This window comes from Phascolarctos cinereus, unplaced genomic scaffold (genome assembly GCF_003287225.1).
Source record: "Phascolarctos cinereus isolate Bilbo 61053 unplaced genomic scaffold, phaCin_HiC Scaffold_726;HRSCAF=1367, whole genome shotgun sequence".
NCBI lineage: Eukaryota > Metazoa > Chordata > Mammalia > Diprotodontia > Phascolarctidae > Phascolarctos > Phascolarctos cinereus.
In genome coordinates, this window is record NW_027556098.1 from 179,381,658 (window position 1) to 179,402,974 (window position 21,317).

Here is a 21,317-nt window from a genome sequence, read left to right on the forward strand (position 1 = left end):
TTATCTATAAAATGGGGATAATGGTAGCATCAGACTCATAGGGTTTTTGTAAGAGACTGATAATTTATGTGATGTGCTTTGCCAACCTTAAATCATTACATAAATGGGGGCTTTTATGATGGTTTGTCAAATGCAGCTGACAGAAGCTGTCCAGGTTCCCATTCCCAGACCCATGAATTGCCTAAGGCTGACCAGACATTATCACTCCCAGCCTCTATTACTTAAATGTCCTAAACTTTCCTTTTAGAGATTCCCAAGGTTTCTCCATGGATTTTCAGTAGTTATGCAAAACAATTTACCGCAAGAAACCAAAGGAAGTCCCAATCCCTCAGCAGCAGCAGCCCCTTTCCCTCTACCCAAGAACCTCTTCTCCCACCTATCTTCCAGCTCCCCAGTACTTGCTTCTGCATCTACATTCCTTGCCCCATATAAAAATCACAATTTTGGCTATATTGACTGCTGTCTCGCTAATTCAGATTGACAGGTTCTATGAGTGATGATGAAAATGGCTTATGACCTAGACGAGTGAAAAGACACTTGTTTTGATATTTAACCATCTGCTAGCTAGTTTCTAGCGCTGCCCTTTCTTTGTTCCTCACTTTGTTTCTGCTGTTGTTCAGTCATTTCAGTCCCGTCAACTCCCTGTGACCCCATTTGGGGTTTTCTTGGCAAAGAAAAGTGGTTTGCCATTTCCTTCTCAGCTCATTTTACAGATGAGGAAACTGAGGCAAATAGAATTAAGTGACAGGTCACACAGGTCACACAGGTAGGACGTGTCTGAAGCCACACTTGAACTCAGGTCCTCCTGACTCCAGGGCCTAAGCTCTATCCACTGCCCACACTTACCTTCGAGGATCCCTGGATGCTTGGTAATTGGGTTCACCCACTAACATGCTACAAATGGCTCCAGGTAGTATTTTTTTTCTTTGTTATTTATAATTTATTTTGCTTTATCAACAATCACTTCCACAAGCTTTTGAGTTTTAAAATTTTCTCCCTCTCCCTCCTCACCTTCCTCCCCAAGACTCTTCGAAAGATTTGAATGTAAAAAGAACTCTGGGAATCTTCCCCTTTAGGGAGATCCTAGAATACTTTTTAATCAGTTGGCCATTATCTGCCCTTACCGTTTCCTTATTATCCTTTTGTATTTATTTAATTCTCTGGCATTTTAAAACTAGAGAAGTGAATGGGGTTAAAAAGATTTGTACCCACTCTCCACACAGATATTAAAAGATAAACTAACTTAACATGAGTGTTTGAAGTTTTAATTCTTCTTATGTTTCTTAATTCTTAAAACTTAGAGATGGATACACTGTCTATGTGCTACTATTCCACGATATTAAAAGGGATTTCTCTTCTTCATTCAAACCTCAATCAGCAGGCACTGTCATCCCCTCAAAAAACCAAACACCGAACTGCCAAATAGCTTTCCACAGAGCCAAAGGGCTTTAGCCAAGATAAATTTTTAATCAGATAAGTGACTCTGCTGGGCTTTTAGCTGTTTGCTCCCCATAGATGAATAAAGTAATTTATTAGACTCAATATGCTTAAATGGAAGCTGCATTATTCAAGCATTAACTTGTTTCATGATCTTGGATAAGTCATTTCTCCCCAGGGCCAGCTGCCTTCTCTGTAAAGGGGACTGGGAAGAGAAGGGGTGATCTTAGATCTTCTTGTATTAACATTTTATGAAGGAGTTAAATAAAAAGTGACTTAATTAGTTTTATATAGGAATATTAAACATAAAAGATGATTCTTATTCTTCAAAGTATTTATCTTCTACTAACTTGATTAAGAGGAAAAAAATGGAAAACAAGCAAATAAAAAAAAACCCACCTATGCTGAACAGAAAGGAAATGAATACCACATTATCAGACTGCAAAGTGTGTAGGTGTGCTGCCTTAGAACTGACTTCATTTGAGAGTCCCTCCCCATCTCCCAACCACCTTGGCATGTCTTCCCATCTTCCAGCCCCTTCAGTCCCTGGCAGTGCTATTGAATAGGTTTAACTCTTAGGTTTGGAACTACTCTTTACCATGGAAGAAATGATGAAATATATTTTTAAAAAATCTGTGACTGGGAATCTTTCCTAAGCAAAAGGGGCACTTGGGTTTGTAGTTAATGTTCTAACATTGGAAACCTTAAGAAATATAAAAATTTGGGGAGAAAGGTATCATTCATCTGCTGGGACCCCTTCAGATAAATTTTTAAGTGTATTAGATCGATTGAAATAAGTGGCATTTTAACCTAGAAGGCTATCTTCAGATTCTGTTATGTGGCAGTTAAGTTGTGCAGTGAATAGAACACTAAACCTGGAGTCAGGAAGACTTGAGTTCAAATTCTGATGCTTCCCCATCTGTAAAATGGGTATAATAACAGCACCTACCTCCCAGTGTTCTTGTAAGGATGAAATGGGATCATATTTGCAAAGTGATTTGTAAACTTTAAGATGCTTTATAAATGCTAGCTATTGTTGTTGTTGTTATGGGGTATAGAAAATAAAGGAAGTAATACAAATCAACGGAGACTATTTATTGAACTTGATCTTTTTTTTCCCCTGTACATTTTCATCCTACAGATGCAGCTCCCATTCTTTAGTGAGGAAGGAGCTGTGTGTTATATGGACATGATGGTTTGGGAGATGAGCCCCATTAACTACCAAGATACGAGTTTGTATAGTGTGGATTTTTTTTTTGGGGGGAGGGTTATTTGTTAACTGTAGGTAAAAATGGGCCCTTCATCCCATGGGGCTCCATTCACTTCCACAGTGATAGTGGCAGTGTCAGATGGCATTCTAAGAATCATCTTTTTTTAGACCATTTACAAACATTTATTTAGCTGTTGGCTCTCTTCATGTCGGATTCTTGTCCAGTGATCCAGTGGGGGTACCTCCCCAGAGGAATTAGATCATGCCTACAGAACCACTGGAAGGTCTTTGTTGTGTTGGGTGGTCCCTTCGTGGAGGATTTCCTGAGAGCTAGGGAAAAGGTTCACCCAGGATAGTAGAACAGGGCGGCATTTCAGTCTACACCAGGTAATGAATAGCTACCCATAGCACAGCCAGGAGATTCTGATGAATGATTTGCTAACCCTAAGAGATGGTTTGTTAAGATTAGTTCTGGCACTTCAGATCCTTAGAGAGAGCAACTTAGGAAATTCTAACCAATTGCCCAGTCTTTTATTTTATTAATATATAGAATTTCTGCCCTGTTCCTCGTCCTCTGAAAGAGCCCTGAACTCCCGTTTGACTGCCTATTTCCCTAGCTTCCCTTGTCTGTTGTCAGACTCTAATTGTCCATTAATGAAGCTGGAGTCAGGAAGATCTGAGTTCAAAACTGGTCTCAGACACTAACTATCTATATGACCTTGAGCAAGTCACTTAACCCTGTTTGCCTCATTTTCCTCATCTGTAAAATGAGCTGGAGAAGGAAATGGCAAACTGCTCCAGTCTCTGCCAACAAAACCCCAAAATGGGGTCATGAAGAGTGGGACACAACTGAAAAAAAGGACTAAACAACAACAATGGTCCAGTAAAAATAATGTCAAGAATGCTAAAGTTCAGAGTAAATTGAGGTTGGTGAGGAAAGCTAAGACCTAAAGTTTTTTAAAGCTAGACTGAGCAAAAGAAGAGGATCAAAGAATAGATATACTACTCATGTAGGACCGGATAAGTTTAAGAGATGCCATAGAGAAGGCAACTCATTTTACTTGTTTCCTCTGCCAAGGAAAAAGATCGTTGGACTGGAAAGGACAGAATAAAAATGGCTGATGAGAAGTTTAAACTTGAGGAAAATAAGGAAATAGTAAAAGAACCTCTAGCTGCCCTCGATAAATTCGAGGTCCTAGGCATAGATGACCTACTTCCGAACTAACAGATGTGATTGCTAAGTCAGTACTACTGTTTTTCAAATGCCTATGGAGAACCTGAAGGGTGTTATAGAACTGAAGGGTAAATATGTCCTGGTTTCCTAGTTTTCAAAAAAGAACTTGGATGGAGTTTATAAACTACAGGCCAGTAAGGCTGAATTCAATTCTTGGAAAAATCTGAGCATGTATTATCAAAGGTATGGTTACTAAACAACTAGAAAAGAGAACAATGATCACAAACAATCATCAGAAACAGATATGCTGGATTAACCTTACTTAATCTTTTTTTAACTTTATGCTTTCTTTTTTCTTTTTTTTTTTTTGGCTAGGCAATGGGGTAGAATGACTTGCCCAGGGTCACACAGCTAGTAAGTATTATGTGTCTGAGGCCAGATTTGAACTCAGGACCTCCTGAGTGCAGGGCCTGTACTCTATCCACTCCACCACTTAGCTGCCCCCATTGCTTAATTTTTTGACAGGATGCCTAGACTACTTGATCAAGAAACAATAAATATATAGCTTAAGAAGATTCTGGAAAAGCATTTGACATAGTCTCCCTTGCTGTGTATGTGGAAAATATGGAGACATTTGGGTTAGATAATAGTAAATAGTATTGTGAATTTTTTGGGACTGGTTGAATGATTAGACCCAAAGAGTGGTTAGTAATGGCTTTAGGTCAGTTAGGAAGGAAGTGTCAAATAAAGTGATCCAGGGAGCTGTGCTTGGCCCGGAAACTGTTTAAAATGTTGATGGATGACCTGGGATAAAGGCATAGATAATAGGCTTATCTAGTGTAGAAATGTCACAAAGCTTGGGGAAGAGAGTTTGGAGAGGGGAATGGATAAGTAATAGATTAGATGACAGAATTAGGATGAAAAAAAAATCTAGAAAATTGGGCTAGACCTGATAAGATGAAATTTAATCAGGAGAAGTGCAAAGTTTTACATTCAGGTTTAAAATAATCTTCATAAACATAAGGTCAAGGAAGGAGAGCTGGCTAGATATTTTATCTGAAAAAAATCTGGATTTTTATTTTTAATTTTTTTCATCTAGATAGCAAACTTAAGATGAATTATTGTGTAGTATAATGGCCCTGGCACCCTAATATCATTTTTGACTTCATCAAGAGAAGGAATGGTGTTCAGACTTAGGGAAGAAAATACTCTTCCATATATGTTCTGTCTGGATGCCATATTTTAGGAAGGACATGGGTAAGCTGGAGAACACCTAGTGTAGGGTGATCAGGATGGTGAAGGACCTCAAGATCATGGCATCTGAGGTCTGGTTGAAGGAATTGGGGATGGTTAGCCTAGAGAAGAGAAGATATTCAGTGCATGATGGCCATCTTTTAGTATTTGAAAGGCTTTCACATGAAAGAAGATTCAATTTGCTCTGCTTGGCCCCAGATCACTTGGCAGTGTGATGCAGTGAACAGAACACCGAACTTGGTACTGATGTGGTTTGGGGTGCTAGAAATCCCGAAATACAAAGGTACAGAGTGGGTCAGCCTTAGAAGAATTCAAGCCCTCTTTCAAACCAAGTATCAAGTTTATTAGGACACCAGTTGGATAGGAAATCTGTGGTATTTGTAACACCAATACAAGAGGGCCAGATCCTAAGAATCTGCACATTTGATGAGGATGGGACTGATAAGGTCTGGATGGGATTAAGGAGTATCAAGTAAACTAATTAAGTAATCAGAGTGGGCTGAGGTGGGCCAGATGCCTTGGGCAGAGGCACCAGTGATCTGGGCTACTGAAATGTATGGGAAAATTCAGGGACTGGGTTGCTTTCAAAGACATCGTCTTTTCCTTTTAGTGGTTCAGATACTATCCCCATCGGTACCATAGGACTTGGGTCCAAATCCTGGTTCTACCACTTGCTATTTATGTGACCTTGAACAGTAAGATCTCATAGATATAATCTAATCTGACCTCCTCATTTTATGGATGTAAAAACTGAGGTCCAGAGATATTGAATGACTTGCTCAAAATCTTAAAGAGCTTCATAAATATGTTATTGTTGTTGTTGTTATCTATATCCTCCTTAACACTCAACGAATAGTAAGTAGCAAATCTCAGATTTGAACTCATACTCAACCCCAGACATAGCACTCTTTTTACTATATTTTTCACCTCTGAGATTCTTTCTAACTGTAAGATTCTGTGATTTAAATAAAATAATTCAGGAGAATGAGTTAAGTAGAATTTCAGTGAAGAGGAAAATAGTTCCAGGTAAATATATGGGGGGGGTAATTATGTAGAGGCTGGTAGCTGTCTTTAACCAATATAGAATACATAGAAATGGATTCTGTGGGCTCATGGGAAGGATGGGGTTGGATTTTAGGTTACACCTAGGAAATCACATTCACTCCCTGGAAAATTCTTAAATATTGGAATATGTTGCCAAAGAGGATGATTAATTTTCTTTCACTGGTGGTGGTCAAAAAATAGAATTAGCACATCTTCAGAGGGATTTAATGAGGTCCTACTTGGAGATCTGGAGATAGACTAGGTGATTTCTGAAGTAGATCCCATTCTGAAAGTAAACTTCTTGGCACTGCCATAGAATGGAAATGTTCAGGAAATGCTGGGTCAGTATGGTGCATATACTGTGGGTCTACCCAGTTCATTTATGGGAGTAGGAGATTCTCCTAGGACAGCTGTCTTACCCAGGACTTTCAAGTTGACACGGTTCCACTGGTAGCGCCCTGAATTCTTCACTTTGCAGATGTATTGGCCCTCATCACTAGGCTTCAGGGGCTCAATCTGCAGGGAGGCATCTCCTGCCAGGAAGTTGGAAGCAAAGGCTACACGTCCCTTCTGCTCTTCAGTCAAATTATTATAGACCTGGCGGCTGGAGTAGGTGATCACCTGTAGAATGGATAGGGGCAGGGTTAAATGCTATGGCCTTCAACCATTCTTACACTATTAAGCCTGAAGGAGGATCAGATACAGACACCTGGCACAAAAGTATGGACACCAATTTTTGCCCCTCCCCTACTTGGATTGGAAAAATCTAGCTAAAGTACCAGTACACTCTACACTCACCTATCTTCCTGGCAAAATTTCTCTTCCACTTCAACCCATACCTCTCTCCCATAGATCAGGACCTCTTTGGCCAGACATGGCCCAGGCACCAGAATGCAGGTCCCTTTATACTCTAGTGACTTTTTAAAGTCTCCATCTCTGCTATGACCCTGCTAGGTTGATTTCTCACTATCTCTGACAGAAAACATTCTGGGACAGTTGTCTTTCTGCCATTCACCAGAGGTCTGTTGTCCAAATGCAGAGCAGAAAAGAGAAATTAAGTCCTAGTTTATATGCAATTTTTGACATGTATAACTGGAGGACTTATAAGGTGGGTCATGTAGCAGGAATGAGGACCAACAGATGGACAGCTAGAGGTCTATACTGATACCCCTAAGATGATAAAAAAAAAAAAGCACCAGAGGAAATCTTTCATTAGGTTGAGTGGCTATGGAAGAAATAAGAATTGCATGGAAGGAGATAAACTTCAGTGGAATGAGTAACCATAATGATGAAACCACAGACCCAGCCAAGTATCCAAGTCAATGACTTATCTAGTCTCCAAACACTTTCCCATCTGTTATCATTTTTAGTAACACAGTAGCCTAGGGAGCAAGAGATGGATTATAGTTAACTCTTGGTTATTTGTGCCAATAAATGGGAACATTTGTATGGATAATTCAAGGAAATGGAAATTTTCAAGGTTTTTTATGTATCTCTAGAATGTATTATTATATGTAAGCCATATACTTACCATTTCAATTATATTTAGTCCTCTTACCTTATACCAACTAAGAAAAAACTCCAAACTTCCAACCTTGTCATCTTCGGAAACCTTTTGTCTTTCCTTCACTGCTAAACTTCTAGAAAGAGTAGTTTGCTTTCATTACTCCCCTTTCTTCACCACCCACACACTACTCAACCTCACTGCTTGACTAAAACTTCTCTCCCCAAGGTGACTAGTAACCTGTGAATTGCCAAATACTATGGCCTTTCTCACTCTATTGTCCTTGACCTTTCTGCTGAAGCGGATCAGACTCAGGACTTATTATGGACCTGGCGGCTGGAGTAGGTGATCACCTGTAGAATGGATAGGGGCAGGGATAAATGCTATGGCCTTCAACCATTCTTACGTTGTTAAGCCTGAAAGAGGATCAGGGATACTGACATCAGGCACAAAAGTATAGACATCAATTTTTGCCCCTCCCCTACCTTGGATTGGAAGAATCTAGCTAAAGTACCAGTACACTCTGCACTCAACTGTCTTCCTGGCAAAATTTCTCTTCTACCTCAACCCATACCTCTCTCCCACAGATCAGGACCTCTTTGGGATTTAAATTGTACCTCAAATACATGTGTGATCATGGGCAAGGTATTTCTTCTTTCAGATCATCAGTTTCCTTATCTGTTATTCTCACAGGGTTGTGAGGAAGGCACAGACTGTATGAATCTTAAAGAGCTTTATAAATATGTTATTGTTGTTATCTATATCCTCTTTAACATGCAACAAGCACTTAATAATCACTTACTAGGTACCAGGCACTGGTAGTAGTTACTGGAACTTAAAAATAAAACAGTCCTGATTCTCTAGTTGTTTACATTCTGCTGGGGGCAGGGCAGGGAGGACAGCATAAACACAGATAATTCAATGAAAAATACAAAGTACTTTCTGGATGGAAGTGGAAGAAGTGGGGGAGGAGGGAGACAGAGACACTAGCAACTTTGTAGGGATCAGGATAGGACTGGTGAGGGAGGTGATGCTTGATCTGAGCCTTGAAGGAAATAGGGGTTCTACCAGGCAGAGGTGAGGAGTGTGGAGAGCATTCCAGGCAAAGAGAACAGATGGCCTGTGCAGAGACAGAGCTGGAAGATGGAATATCACGTCCAGGGAACTAGGCCACTTTGGCTGGTACATGGTGTATATGGATGAGAGTGCTGTACAGTAACATTGGATATTTTCTATTTCCCTGGTTTTGGTGACAATGCTCTCCCCTCATTCTACTCCTTTTAACTGCTTCTTTTGTTCCTTAGCTCTTTCATCCTTCTCATCCTGTCCCCTAAGTGTGGGTGTCCCCTTCGGACTTCTTTTCTCTTCTTCTAAGGGAGTAAGTACAGTGTAGTGGAAAGTCAGTATGTAGTGGGAAAAATATTGGAGAAACCTAGGTTTGAATTTCTCCTCTGACATTTAATAGCTATGTGACACTGGTCAAGTCTCTTAACCTCTCTGAGTGAGACTCATCTGAAGATACCATATTGTATCTACCTCATGGACTTGTGAGAATCAAAAGAAATATATGCAACATACTTTAATTTCATCAATTAGGACTCATCTTATTATTTATAATAAATAGATACAGTTTGGAAGGGCCTGGAAAAATCTGCCTCTGACACATATTCCTTGTGTGACCAGGAGCAAGTTACTTAATATCTCAGTTCCCCAGTCAAGGCTCTTAACACTATAAGTTATGTGGGGCAGCTAGGTGACTCAATGTATAGAGCACTGGCCCTGGAGTCAGGAAGACCCGAGTTCAAATCCAACCTCAGACACTATCTGTATGACCCTGGGCAAGTCACTTAGCCCTGATTGTCTCAAAAAATAAAAAAAAATTAAAAAACCCCCCCAACAACTGTAAGTTATATACTTGCAGTTGGGATGGGAAAAAAATTATAATATTTGGGCTTGAATCCCTGGTCTGCCACTGGTAGGTAGCTCTGTGACCTTGGAAAAGTTCAACTTTCTGAACCTCAGTTTCCTCATCTGTAAAATAGGGATAATAATAACTTCACTACCTCACTGAGTTATTGAAAGGAGAAAGGAAACATTTAGTCAGGGCACTGGAATTTGCAAGACCAAATTTATGTAGCAGTAAGAATTTAGCCTAAATATTAAGAAGCTTTGATACAGAAAGTCATAGGAGACTAGAAAGATTAAAATATTCATCAAAGGTGGAGTTAAAACCTCCCCAGGAAACTTAAGGAAAGAACAAATGAGCTATTTTTCTAGGCTAGGCAAAAGGACTATGGAGGCAGAGACAGATTAGGATAGCACTGCATTTGGACTTGGGGACTTCATTACCTGTGTGATCTTAATAAAATAATCTTCTATTTAACTTCAGTGGACCTTCGTTTTCTCATTTATTAAAGTGAGGGAATGTTGGATGACCAGATGATCGCTGAGATCCTTCTCAGCTCTAAATTTCTTGTTCTTTGATTCCAGAATCTTACCTCTCCATATTCTCTCCCTAGTAAAGGTATTACTCCACAATGGCTTCATTTTTCACCTCTGTACTGATGACTTCTAATTCTATTACTCCAGCCTCAGTCTCCAGCTCCCTGCTAGACCCTTCACCTTAATGTCTCATCCTTACCTCAGTTCAATACAGGCAGAATGAAACTCATCACCTTTGCTTGTTCTCACTTCTCTATTTCAGGTGATGACACCACCATTAGGGTTTCATGGTATGTTGTGGTGTCACCATCTCAAAGAATTCAGTCAGACCATCTCTAATCCAAGTACAGGTTTTTATAGAGGATTGATGTCCCTCAGAAGCAGGCTAGGTTCCAAGAAGAACCAGCAAATTAGTAAGACAACACAGGCACATTTATAGTGTAATGATGCTGATTACATAACAGAAATTATGAATATAAAAAAGGCAGGAGGGGTTTGTTAAGGGATTAGGTAATAGGGGAGATGCCTCAGCCTCAGTGGAACTATGCATGTGATTACCCACAGTGCATACAGAAAAATCCATTTGGGGGGGTATGTATGTATGATAATGATATTATAATAAGTCTCTCTTCATCATAAGTTCACCTAAAGGACACCTTTTGCTATTACTTCGAAGGTGGCTACTTAGGGAAAGTCCCTTCTATTGTTTTGGGGTCTGCATCCTGCGTGGGCATCCTAGTGGTGCTGCTTTCTGATTGGCTGACTATTGTGGTCCTGTCTGAGACTAGGTGGATGTGGTTGTGGTTGAGTGCATGGACAACACCTCCCTGTTTCTGTGGGAAATATGAGGAATGGGTCTGGGGACAGTGGCTAGCTAGAGGCAGTGGCTGGGATCCTATCACATGGACACGCCTGCTGTTCTGTGAAAAATATGAGTTCATGGACACACCTGTTTTTCTAGTGAGCAGTCAGGCATATATGAAGAAGTTAGGGTATTGAGTGGAGGGGAACAGTGGCTAGGTAGGGAAGAGTGTCTATATTGAATCTGGGGGCCCGTAGTGTGGTTAAAGCCAGATTGTGTGGTTAAATCAGGATATGCCTGCTGTTCAGTGGGGCCCATAAGGAAGTTAGAATATTGGGGTTGGGGGCAGCTTTATTAGGATTCTATCAACACCATCCTATTAATAGGCATTTATTAAGCATCTACTATGTCAGTCAATAAGCATTTATTAAGCACTCATTATGTGCTAAGTACTGAGGATAAAAAGAAAGAAGCTCAATTATCTCATAGTCTAGTGGGTTTGACAACTTGCAAACAATCCTGGAGATAATCTCAAAGGGAAGGCACATAGATGATGCATTAGGAAAGGCTTCCTGTAGAAGGTAGGACTTTAGCTGAGACTTGAAGGAAGCCAGTTACCCAAGCTCCTGAAGTGATCTTTGATTCCTTCACCTCCATATGCAATCAGTCAGATTCTTTGCCTATAATATATCTTCCATGCATGCAGGCTGTCTTCCTCTCCCAGCCACTACTCTCATTCAGGTCTGGGCCATCCCCATGCTAATAGCTTCCTTAGTCCCAGGTCTCCACTCTCTCATTTCTTTGTTCCACCCTCCACACATCTTCAAAAATAGACTCCCTGAGGAGGTCACCATCACTCCCATCCTTCTAGTTGTTACTCAAAAGCCTTAAGCAGTTCCTTATTTCCTATAGAGGGCAAGTAGGTGTTGAGGTGGATAGAGTACCAGGCATGGAATAAGGATAGAGCACCGGCTCTGGAGTCAGGAGGACATGAGTTCAACTCTGGCCTCAGACACATAAAAACTCACTAGCTGTGCAACTCTGGTGAAGTCACTTAACCCCAATTGCCTCACTAAAAAAAATTAAATTAAATTAAAAAAAAGGACGACTCATCTTCCTGAGTTCAAATCTGACTTCAGACACTTACTAGCTGTATGACCCTGGACAAGTCACTTAACCTTTGTTTGCCTCAGTTTCCTCATCTGTAAAATGACTGGAGAAGGAAATGACAAATCACTTCTGTATCTTTGCCAAGAAAACCCCAAATGGGGTCACAAAAAGTTGCACATGGCTGAAAAATGACCGAACAACAATAAATTTCCTATGGGACAGACTAGAAACTCCTTAGCTTGACATTTTAAGGTTCCATATAATCCGACTCTAAACCTTATTTTCTACTACTCCTCTTCACTGCACTCTATCTTCCAGGCAATATGGACAACTAGCTATTTCCCAGTCTTGTCCTGTGTTGAAATGATACAGGCCATACTCAGGCTTAGAACACACTCTGTTCTACTCTTTGCCTGTTGAAATCTTTCCCTGCCTTCAAGGATCATCTCAGGTCTCACTTTCTCCATGGGAAGACTTTTCTTATCTTCACAGAAAAAAGTGTTCTTCCCAGCCCCTCCCCCCACCTCCAAAACCCCCAACTTCCCAGAGTACTTTGGATCCCTCCTTTGCCTCAATCATCAACCTTTCATCAAACTGGTTTGGGTGCCTTTTTATTCCCCCATTAGACTGTAACCTGATTGAGGGCGAGGGATGCATCATTTTCATCTTTATACCCCTAAGATCTCCCATCATCTTACAAAAAAGTAGTTTCCCATTAAATCAATCAAACAGTGTTTATTAAACACCTGTTCATGACAGGCACCATGCTAGGTGCCAGAATGTAACATCTCAAAGAATTTACATTCAATGTTTTGAGTGGAGTTGAATTTTATTTCATCTAATACTAAAATACGTTTATATTCCTCTAATGTATAGGAATTAACTACAGTAAAAAGCAGGCCTGAAGTATAACGTATGGTAGAAAAAAATTAAATATTTCCTTGGTATTCCCAGAGTGGCTGACCCATAATAAGTTAATAGTAACAGCAAGCATCGACATAGTACTTTAAGGTTTTATAAATAGCTTTACATGTTATCTCTGTTTTCTTTGTCTTGTAGATTAAAAAAAAATACATTGCATCAGCTTGATCCTTCAAGGTATTCTTAAATTCTGGTCCTTCTAGTGTTTAATGGAGCCTAGAAGAAGCTAGAAGGGTGGAGGTGAAAGGATTAATCTTCACTGGGAGGAAGAACATTTCTTCCTCTGCCATAGGAAGGTGGCAAGTGAAGAATAAAGAATTTTGAGGCAGATGAGAGAATTAGAACCAGGAAATAGTTTAATAGCTCTTCAAGATTTGTAAAGCATTTTCTTCACAAGTGTGGGGTAGGTAATGAAGTGACTTCCTCCATGTCCAAGGGGCTAGGAAAGGTAGGAGCTTGGACTCATAACCTTGTTATCTTTAACTCCTCCTTATCTCATACCTCCTCATCCCACCCCTTACTTCTGACCCAGCTCCATCCAATCTATTGCCAAATCCTGTTGTCTGTAACATTTCTTAGTTAAGTTCTCTTCTCTCTACTCACAAGTCTCTTGCCTGTACAATTACAATCACTTTCTAATTGGTCTCCTGGGTTTAAGCGCCTTCTTATTCCAATCCATCTACTACTCAGCCAGTGATTTTCCTAAAGTATAGATCTTAACCATGTCACCCCCCCTCCCCAATTTTTGTTGTTTTTGTTGTTGTTTCTGTTATGTCCAACTTTCTGTGACTCCCATTTAGGTTCTTTTTTTTTGTATATGCTCAATAAATTCCAGCTTAAAATATGAACTCCAGAATAGACTATGAAGTCCTCTGTTTGGCATTTAAAGGTTTTCATAACTTGGCTTCCTGTGCCCTTGCACTGCTGGTTGCCCATGCTGGGAATGCTCTCTCCTCACCTCTGTTCAAATATCCCACTTCTTGCACATGACTTTTCCCACTCCCATTCTCCATCTCCTCCCCATCCCTGCCAGGGGCAGTGTTCTCTGCTCCTAGATTACCTTCCATTTGCTCTGTATATATATCTTCTATGTACCAAGTTATCTACATGTTGACTCTCCCATTAGAATGTGAGCTTCATAAGGGCAGGAGCTATTTTTTAACCTTTCTTTGTATCCTTCGGGCACAGCACAGTGCCTAGCACCCAGTAAGCACTAAAAAAAATGCTTTTTGATTTATTTTAACTTTTTTTTTCTAAAAACGATGCAGTTTGGTGTTGCTGGGAACCCCAAAATGTCAGGGTACATGAATGAATTTATACACTCAAACTGCCTTGCAATCAAAGTGGGAAGGTTTATTGTAAATGCCAACTTGGGTGAGATTCTCAGGGAATCTGCAATTTAATGGGGGTGATGCAGATGCTGATACACAAAAAAGGACAGTGAAAAGATCTGGATGGGATTAAGGAGTGGCAAATAGTTTGGGGTGGGCCAGGTGTAATAGTGAAAGGAGTATTAAGTAGTTTGGGATGGGCCAGATGCCTTGGGTGAAGGCACCAGTGATCTGGGGTACTGAAATATATGGGAAAATTCAGAGACTGGGTTGCTTTCAAAGACTCGGTCTTTTCTTTTAAGGGTCCAGGTCCCATCACCCCATCAGAACTTTTCTCTTTTGGCCTCCTTGACACTATACTCATCTCCTTATATCTCTTAGTTTACCTTGTCTAATTCTTCCTTGTATGGTGTCAGTGCCTCGGAAATTCTGGGACCCCTTCCTGATGACTGTACTAGAGAATGTCAATCCCTGGGAAACTACTGTTCTGACTACCAATTTCTAATCATCCCCTACCTTCATTGTAAACTCCTGGGAATCTCTGCCGTGACCAGCAGTTTCTAACTGCCCCTGAATAAATGCCTTACTTTATTTTTTTTTAATCACCTTGTTGATCTGATTTTTATACAGGGTTGACAATGGGTTGAACTAAATATCCTCTGAGGTTCCTTACAATTATCAAATTTTGTGATTTCAACTCCTAACCCAATATTGAGCTCTAGACCCACATTTCTTAACTCATCAGATACTTATTAATCATATGCTATGTGTAAAAACATTGTTCTAGGCAAGAAGGATTTTTTAAAAGCTATAATGCATACCTTACTCTTTAGGCATTTACAACTTAATAGAGGAAAGACATGGAAATGTAAAACTAAGATATAAAGGAAAGTGAAATAAGAATAAAAGAGAGGGCTTGACAAAATTCTGTGAGATAATTGAGGGAGAACTCATTTTTACCTGTAGTGGGGAGTGGGGCAAAGAAATGGGAGGTGTTGAAAATCTTGGTTAGGGCTTTGTCCTAATGAATCAGGCAAGCTCAGGAAAATGAGATAAAAAAATAATTTATTATAGTACACAAGGCAACGCATTGCATATGGCTGTGCTAGGATTTCAAAAGCCCCACTGCTTTTATAAACAACTTATCCTAACAAGAGCAAAATAATCCTGATAGGTGTTGTTGCTTTTGGTCATGTCTGACTCTACATGACCCATTTTGGGGTTTTCTTGGACATTGGAGTGGTTTATCATTTCCTTCTTCAGCTCATTTTACAGATGTGGAAATTGAGGCAAATAGGGGTTAAATGTCTTGGAAAGGGTCACACAGGAGTGAGTGTCTGAGGTTGGATTTGAACCCAGGTCTTCCTGACTCCAGGCCTGGTGCTCTCTTCACTTCTACACCTAGCTTCCAGACAATCCTGCTAGGTATAGGCTTCCAAAAAGGCATGGGCCATTGTGTCTCAGCTCCTCCCCCATTACAAAATCACAGGGAAATGAGATTAAAGATAAAGGGAATGGGACGAAATGCACTAGAGGAAGACTAGCAGAACTGGAAACTGTGGGGTCACTTGAACTGACTCAGCACAATTTCAGTGGAGGTATGAGTGAGATAGACACCTTCATGGAGGAAGTGGCCCTCCCTGAGTTTGGTCTTGAAGAATCTTGAGCTTACTTTAGATAGACTTTATATTGGTCATTATTCTTTTCCAGGCTCCTCTCCTTATTCTCTATCTACCCATGTTCTCCCAGGGTACTTTCCCTGCTCCACCTTCCCCAGTTTTTTGCTTCTTTTTAAAAATTGTCTTCCCAGTTAGAACGTAAGCTCCTTGAGGGCAAGGACTGTCTTTTGCTTATATTTGTATTCCTAGCACTTAGCACTATGCCAGACTTAATAAAAGCTTAATAAATACTTCCTTGACCTCCCTTGACTTTACAAAGTGCCTTACATTCGCTTTTAGAGATAGACTTAGGAATGGTGGGAATCTATACCAGCCTTGGGGGCTAGTAGGAGCGAAGTAATGGAGGGAGGAAATGTAGATTGAGAATAGCAGACAAAAAATAGTCTAGTTTGACTGGGGCATAGAATATGTGTAAGATAAGTCTGGAAAGGTAGGCTAGAGTGAATTGTGGAGGGCCTTGAATGCCAGATCAGGAGCCTATGTTTTATTCTGTGGGCAGATAATGAAATTCTTCATCAGAAAAAAACTTCAATTCTAGGAAGTAGGGAAATGATACTAACCAACCTTATCTTGGAGAATTATAGAGGACGTTTTATAAATGATGAAAAATTGTAATTATTAATTGCAATTATGGAATAATTAAAAAAAAAACATAGTAGGCAGCTGTTGGCTTATTCCTTCTGTGAAATGCCTGGTGGAATCTTCTACAGAAGCATTGTTGTTCAGTCCAACTCTTCTTAGCAAAGAGTGGTTTTCTATTTCCTTCTTCAGTGGATGAAGGCAAAGGGAGGTTAAGTGACTTGCCCAGGGTTCTCACAGCTAAGAAATTATCTGAGGCTGGATTTGAACTCAGATCTTTCTGATTCAAGGCCCAGTGCTCTATCCACTGAGCCACCTAACTGCCCCAGAGTATTTTTGTTGTTCTTGATCCCATTTGAGGTTTTCTTGGCAAAGATATTGAAGTGGTTTTGCAGAACTGAGCAAAAGGGGTTCAGTGACTTGCCCAGGGTCACAAAGCTAGTAAGCATTTGAGGCCATATTTGAAATCAGGAAGAGGAGTCTTCCTTGACTTCATTTCTAGCACTGTATCCACTGAGCCATTTTAAACATTTTTAGCACCCACCCACCCCCTTTTTGTGAGACAATAGGAAAATTTGTATTTGTTAGGAATTGCATAAGAACAGATGGTGCAGATTAGTTTTCTAGAAGTTGCTTCTCTGTAAACAGTAGAAATATGCACTAATCCAGATAGAATCTAATGTTCCTTTAAGTGATAATGATGGAAAACCTATTTGAAAAGAGTGTACAGAGGAGTGGGGATTGGCCTGGGAATCAAAATTCCTGGGTCTTCCTCACATCATCCCATCCTGCCTGGAGCCCTGACTGTGTGAGATGTTCTAGTTTTTTCTCTGCAAAATGGAGAAAACCATTTCTGTCTTCTGACAGATGTTAGGCCTCAGAAAGGCAGTAACAGTCATTGTGAAACTCAGCCTGGGAAAGCTGCATTAGGTTTGGTTACCTTCCTCTTGAAGCCTGAATTTCAGACAGTGCTGGTGAGGCTACTTTCCATGCTTGGCCTAGGCCCTTGGGCACAACCCCCAGTCCTCTGCCTACTCTGTAAATTGGGCTGCAGGTAGGTGCTGGAGGTCTAGCTGGGCTTTAGTTGATTCCTATTGGATGTTCAGTGGCTAATGCTGAGTAGCCATACTGGCCATGTCTATTTTCAATCAAAAGTTGGGTCTAGAGTAACTTGTCTCTACAACCCAAATGACTTTTGCTTTGGCAAGGGTGAAAACACCAAACATCAGCTTTATCCAGTCATCTTGGATTTTTTATTAAGGGTAGGGTGGCTTCCAATGTGCTTTGTGCAAAACTGACAAACATCTTAGCATTTGGACAAAGGCCTCATGGGGCACAGAGTATACACACACACACACACACACACACACACACACACACACACGTATGTAGGTATGTATGTATCTACATTTTATATATATGTGTGTGTCTCTGTGTGTGTGTATATATATATATATATATATACACACTATGTTATATATATGTATGTTATGTGATAGCCATAAGATATTGGGCATAATATATATTTTATATATATTATATAACATATATACATATAACAATCTATATGTGCATATATATGAATATACATACGTATACACACATACATATAACATGGTCAGTACAGAAATTTGTTTGGCTTGACTACATGTTTATAACAAAAGTTTTGCTTTTCTTTAGTTCTCAGTGTGGGGGGAGAGGGAATGAAGTTGGCAAAAAAGAGAGAAAATCAATTTTTGCTGAATTGAAAAAATAAAATATAATTTTAAAAAATGCTTAATGGTTAGGCTCACTATGATGTTTAGGGAAAGGAGAGGTTCCAGAACATGACACATTGTGGGAAGACAGGCTTCAGCGATGAAAGGATTGACTAAGGGTCATAAACAGCTGGTATCAAGTAAGTTTAAACTCCACTCTGCAAGATCTACATCCATATAACTGATATTTCTTTTAGTTTAAACCTTCTCAGTGTCTCCCTTGTGTATATCCTCATTGGTTTCAGTTGTAATAACTAGGGAGAAAGAAAAAGATCATACCCCATTTCTAAGCATTTGCCAAATCTTCTGAGAAGGGTGTGACTCACTGAGGAAATGGAGACATTTAAATTGGAGAAGAGAAGGCCTGGGGGTGGGAGACATGGTAGTGATCTTAGATTATTTGAAGGGCTATCACACAAAACAGGGATTAGCCTTGTTCTGTTTGACACCAGAAGGCAGATCAGATCAATGAATGGGAACTATCCAAAAAGTGGAATGAGCTGTCTCAGGAGGTAGCAGCTTCTCCAGCAGCAGAAATACTCAAGAGAAAGGTGGATGACTACTTGTTGGAAATTGTCCTAGGGGGGAATCTTGGTCAGATACAGGTTGGACTAGATGGCCTCTGAGAACCCTTAAGCTCTTAGATTCTGCAAAGTATTTTTTTTTAACAATCCCAAACTGATAACAAAATTAATGGTTACCATAGTCCTTAACATCCCGACATAATAATAAAGCTAACATTTATATAGTACTTCAAAGTTTGCAATGTGTTTTTAAATGTTATCTCACTGTGAGACAGGTGCTATTATTATCCCCATCTTACAGATGAGAAAACTGAAGCTGAGAGAATTTAAGTGGCTTGCCCAGGGTTACAGGATAAGTGTCTGAGGTAGGATTCAAACTCAGGTCTTTCTGACTCCAAGTCCAGTACTCTATCCACTGTACAACTTAGCTGCCCCCAATACAAAAGTCCCATAATTAGTTTGTCTCTCTTTATCTTCCCAGATGTTCTGCCCCTTGACATAAACATGTGATCCATTCTTATGTCTACTTATGTAGTTCTGTATCTAGTATTCTCTGGGCCCCTCTGCATCATTAGTCTGTCTTATGCTGTAAGTTCCTAAGGGTCAAGAACAATGGTTGTATTAATCACTCTTACCATGCTAAGTACCAATAGGTACCACTAAAGGCTTTGGCACCATGATGGAGGAAAAGGAAGGAAAAGGGAGAGGATTCAGGCTAATGGTGGCTCCCCAGGTAATGTCAACTTTAAGCATATGCAAGCTTACCACTTTTTGATTCCCATCAGGTTCCATTAGCAGCCACTCGATATCCAAGGTATCTCTTTCTGGGAGCCCCAGCTGATGATGACAAGGCAAAGTGACCTTCTCCTCGGCCACTTTTTTGATTTCCATATGAGTCCCCCATGTTCCAACATAACAGGAAACTGAAATAGAGAAATCTTGTCAGTGATGGAAAAATGGATGGTAACAAAATAAGGATGGGAGAGCAGGATCCTGGATTTTTCAAGTAGAGGGGTTGAACGACTACTTGGGAGATGGGGACACTTAGAGACGTCTCAGATCCCTTTTAATTCTGGGATTCTATGATTGTTTTCTGGATCCTAGAAATGAAATTAGGAGTTCTGGGTTCAAATTCTAACTGATAATAACTGGCTATATTATGAGTCATTTAGCTTCTCTGAGTTTCAATTTCCTCATCTTTAAAATGGGAATAAAATCCTTCCATTTTTCCTTCTTTCTTTCCTTCCTTCCATTTTCCTTTGTTCCTTCCTCCCTTCCTCCATTCTTTCTTTTGTTCCTTCCTCCGTCTCTCCTTCCTTTTTTCCCTTCCTTCCTCACATCACTGTCATGAGAATCAAAGGCAATAATAGACGTGAAAACACCTAGAAATATATAAAGTACTATACACATATAAAACTTCAGTATTATCCACGAGAGCGAACTGATTTGAATCCAGAAGTTGTTCTCAAACCCTGTCCCTGCCTGACAATTTGCTTCTTTCTGTGTATGAACCCTCCACTCCTAATCATTCTCACCATTTTTATTGCCATGGCAACATGAGATGTTGGAGGGTCATTTAGCAGATGAACAGACTCTTCCCAGAGTTCCTCCGGTTCTAGTGGCAGGCTCTCGTACGTAAGCACACACTCTTGCTGCTACATGCAGTAGCCATAGCTGCTGCTAGAAAAGAAATCCCCTCCTGTTCCTTATTAGTTCAAGGAAGAACTGGTATTGGCTATGCTCTAACAAAGAGACTGCCTTGAGGCAGAAAGGAAGCTGAATCTCCTTGTTCCTTATACCCCACAGAATGAATAGTTTTTCCTCACTCTGTTGGCTGTTATCTTTGATACAGCCCCATACATGGGACAGAGGTCCAGCCAGGAGTCTTTGGTCGAGCAAATCCTTTAGCAAGGACCCAGGTCCGTGATTCTCTGCAAAATATCAGGGCACTGCCCCATCCACATGCATGTAGCATGACTCTGCTACATGTGCATACCTCCTGAGTATACCCAGAGTGGCTTAAATGTATGTTTTGATTTTCTATTGACTTTATTCTCTGGTCTTGCAGACATTATACCAGCTACGTAGATTGAATCATCCTAGCTGGGACAATGCACAAGGAAATCCTGGGGCAAATGGTCCTAATGTCATTCTCATAGTCATAGACTATTAGAGCTAGGAGGAACTTTGAAATTGAATCATCCAGACATCATTGTACAGATGAGAGAAACTGAGACACAGAAAGTTTCTATAAAAGACTGCATAGTATAGTAAAAATAGTACTGCACTTTCCAGTCTTATACTATTCCCTTTTATAAGTTTCTGTTCTAGTCTAGTGTTCTAGTCTAGTTAGATGTTCCCCATATGTGGCATTCCAAATTCCATTTCATGCTTCTCATCTTCATGCTTTTGCAGATGTGGTCCCTTATTTTTTGAATGAATATCCTTCTCATCTCTAGCCTCCCTGAAAACTCAGCTCAGTACCCTTTTACCTTAAATCTTTCTGGATCTTCCCAGTTCTTCATACTCTTTCCATCTGGAAGTTACTT

General features: G+C 40.2%; 1 protein-coding gene across 2 annotated transcripts in view; it reads right to left on the reverse strand.

The window, feature by feature from the left end:
- The window catches only part of CLMP (CXADR like cell adhesion molecule), a 123,757-nt gene that overhangs the window by 12,231 nt on the left and 90,209 nt on the right, over positions 1–21,317 (reverse strand). For both annotated transcript variants that reach the window (XM_020984886.2, XM_020984885.2), the window contains 2 exons: positions 19,534–19,691; positions 6,539–6,740 (listed from right to left, as the gene is read on the reverse strand). In XM_020984886.2, coding sequence (XP_020840545.1) covers positions 6,539–6,740; positions 19,534–19,691 — 360 coding nt within the window. The remainder of the gene's footprint in view (positions 1–6,538; positions 6,741–19,533; positions 19,692–21,317) is intronic.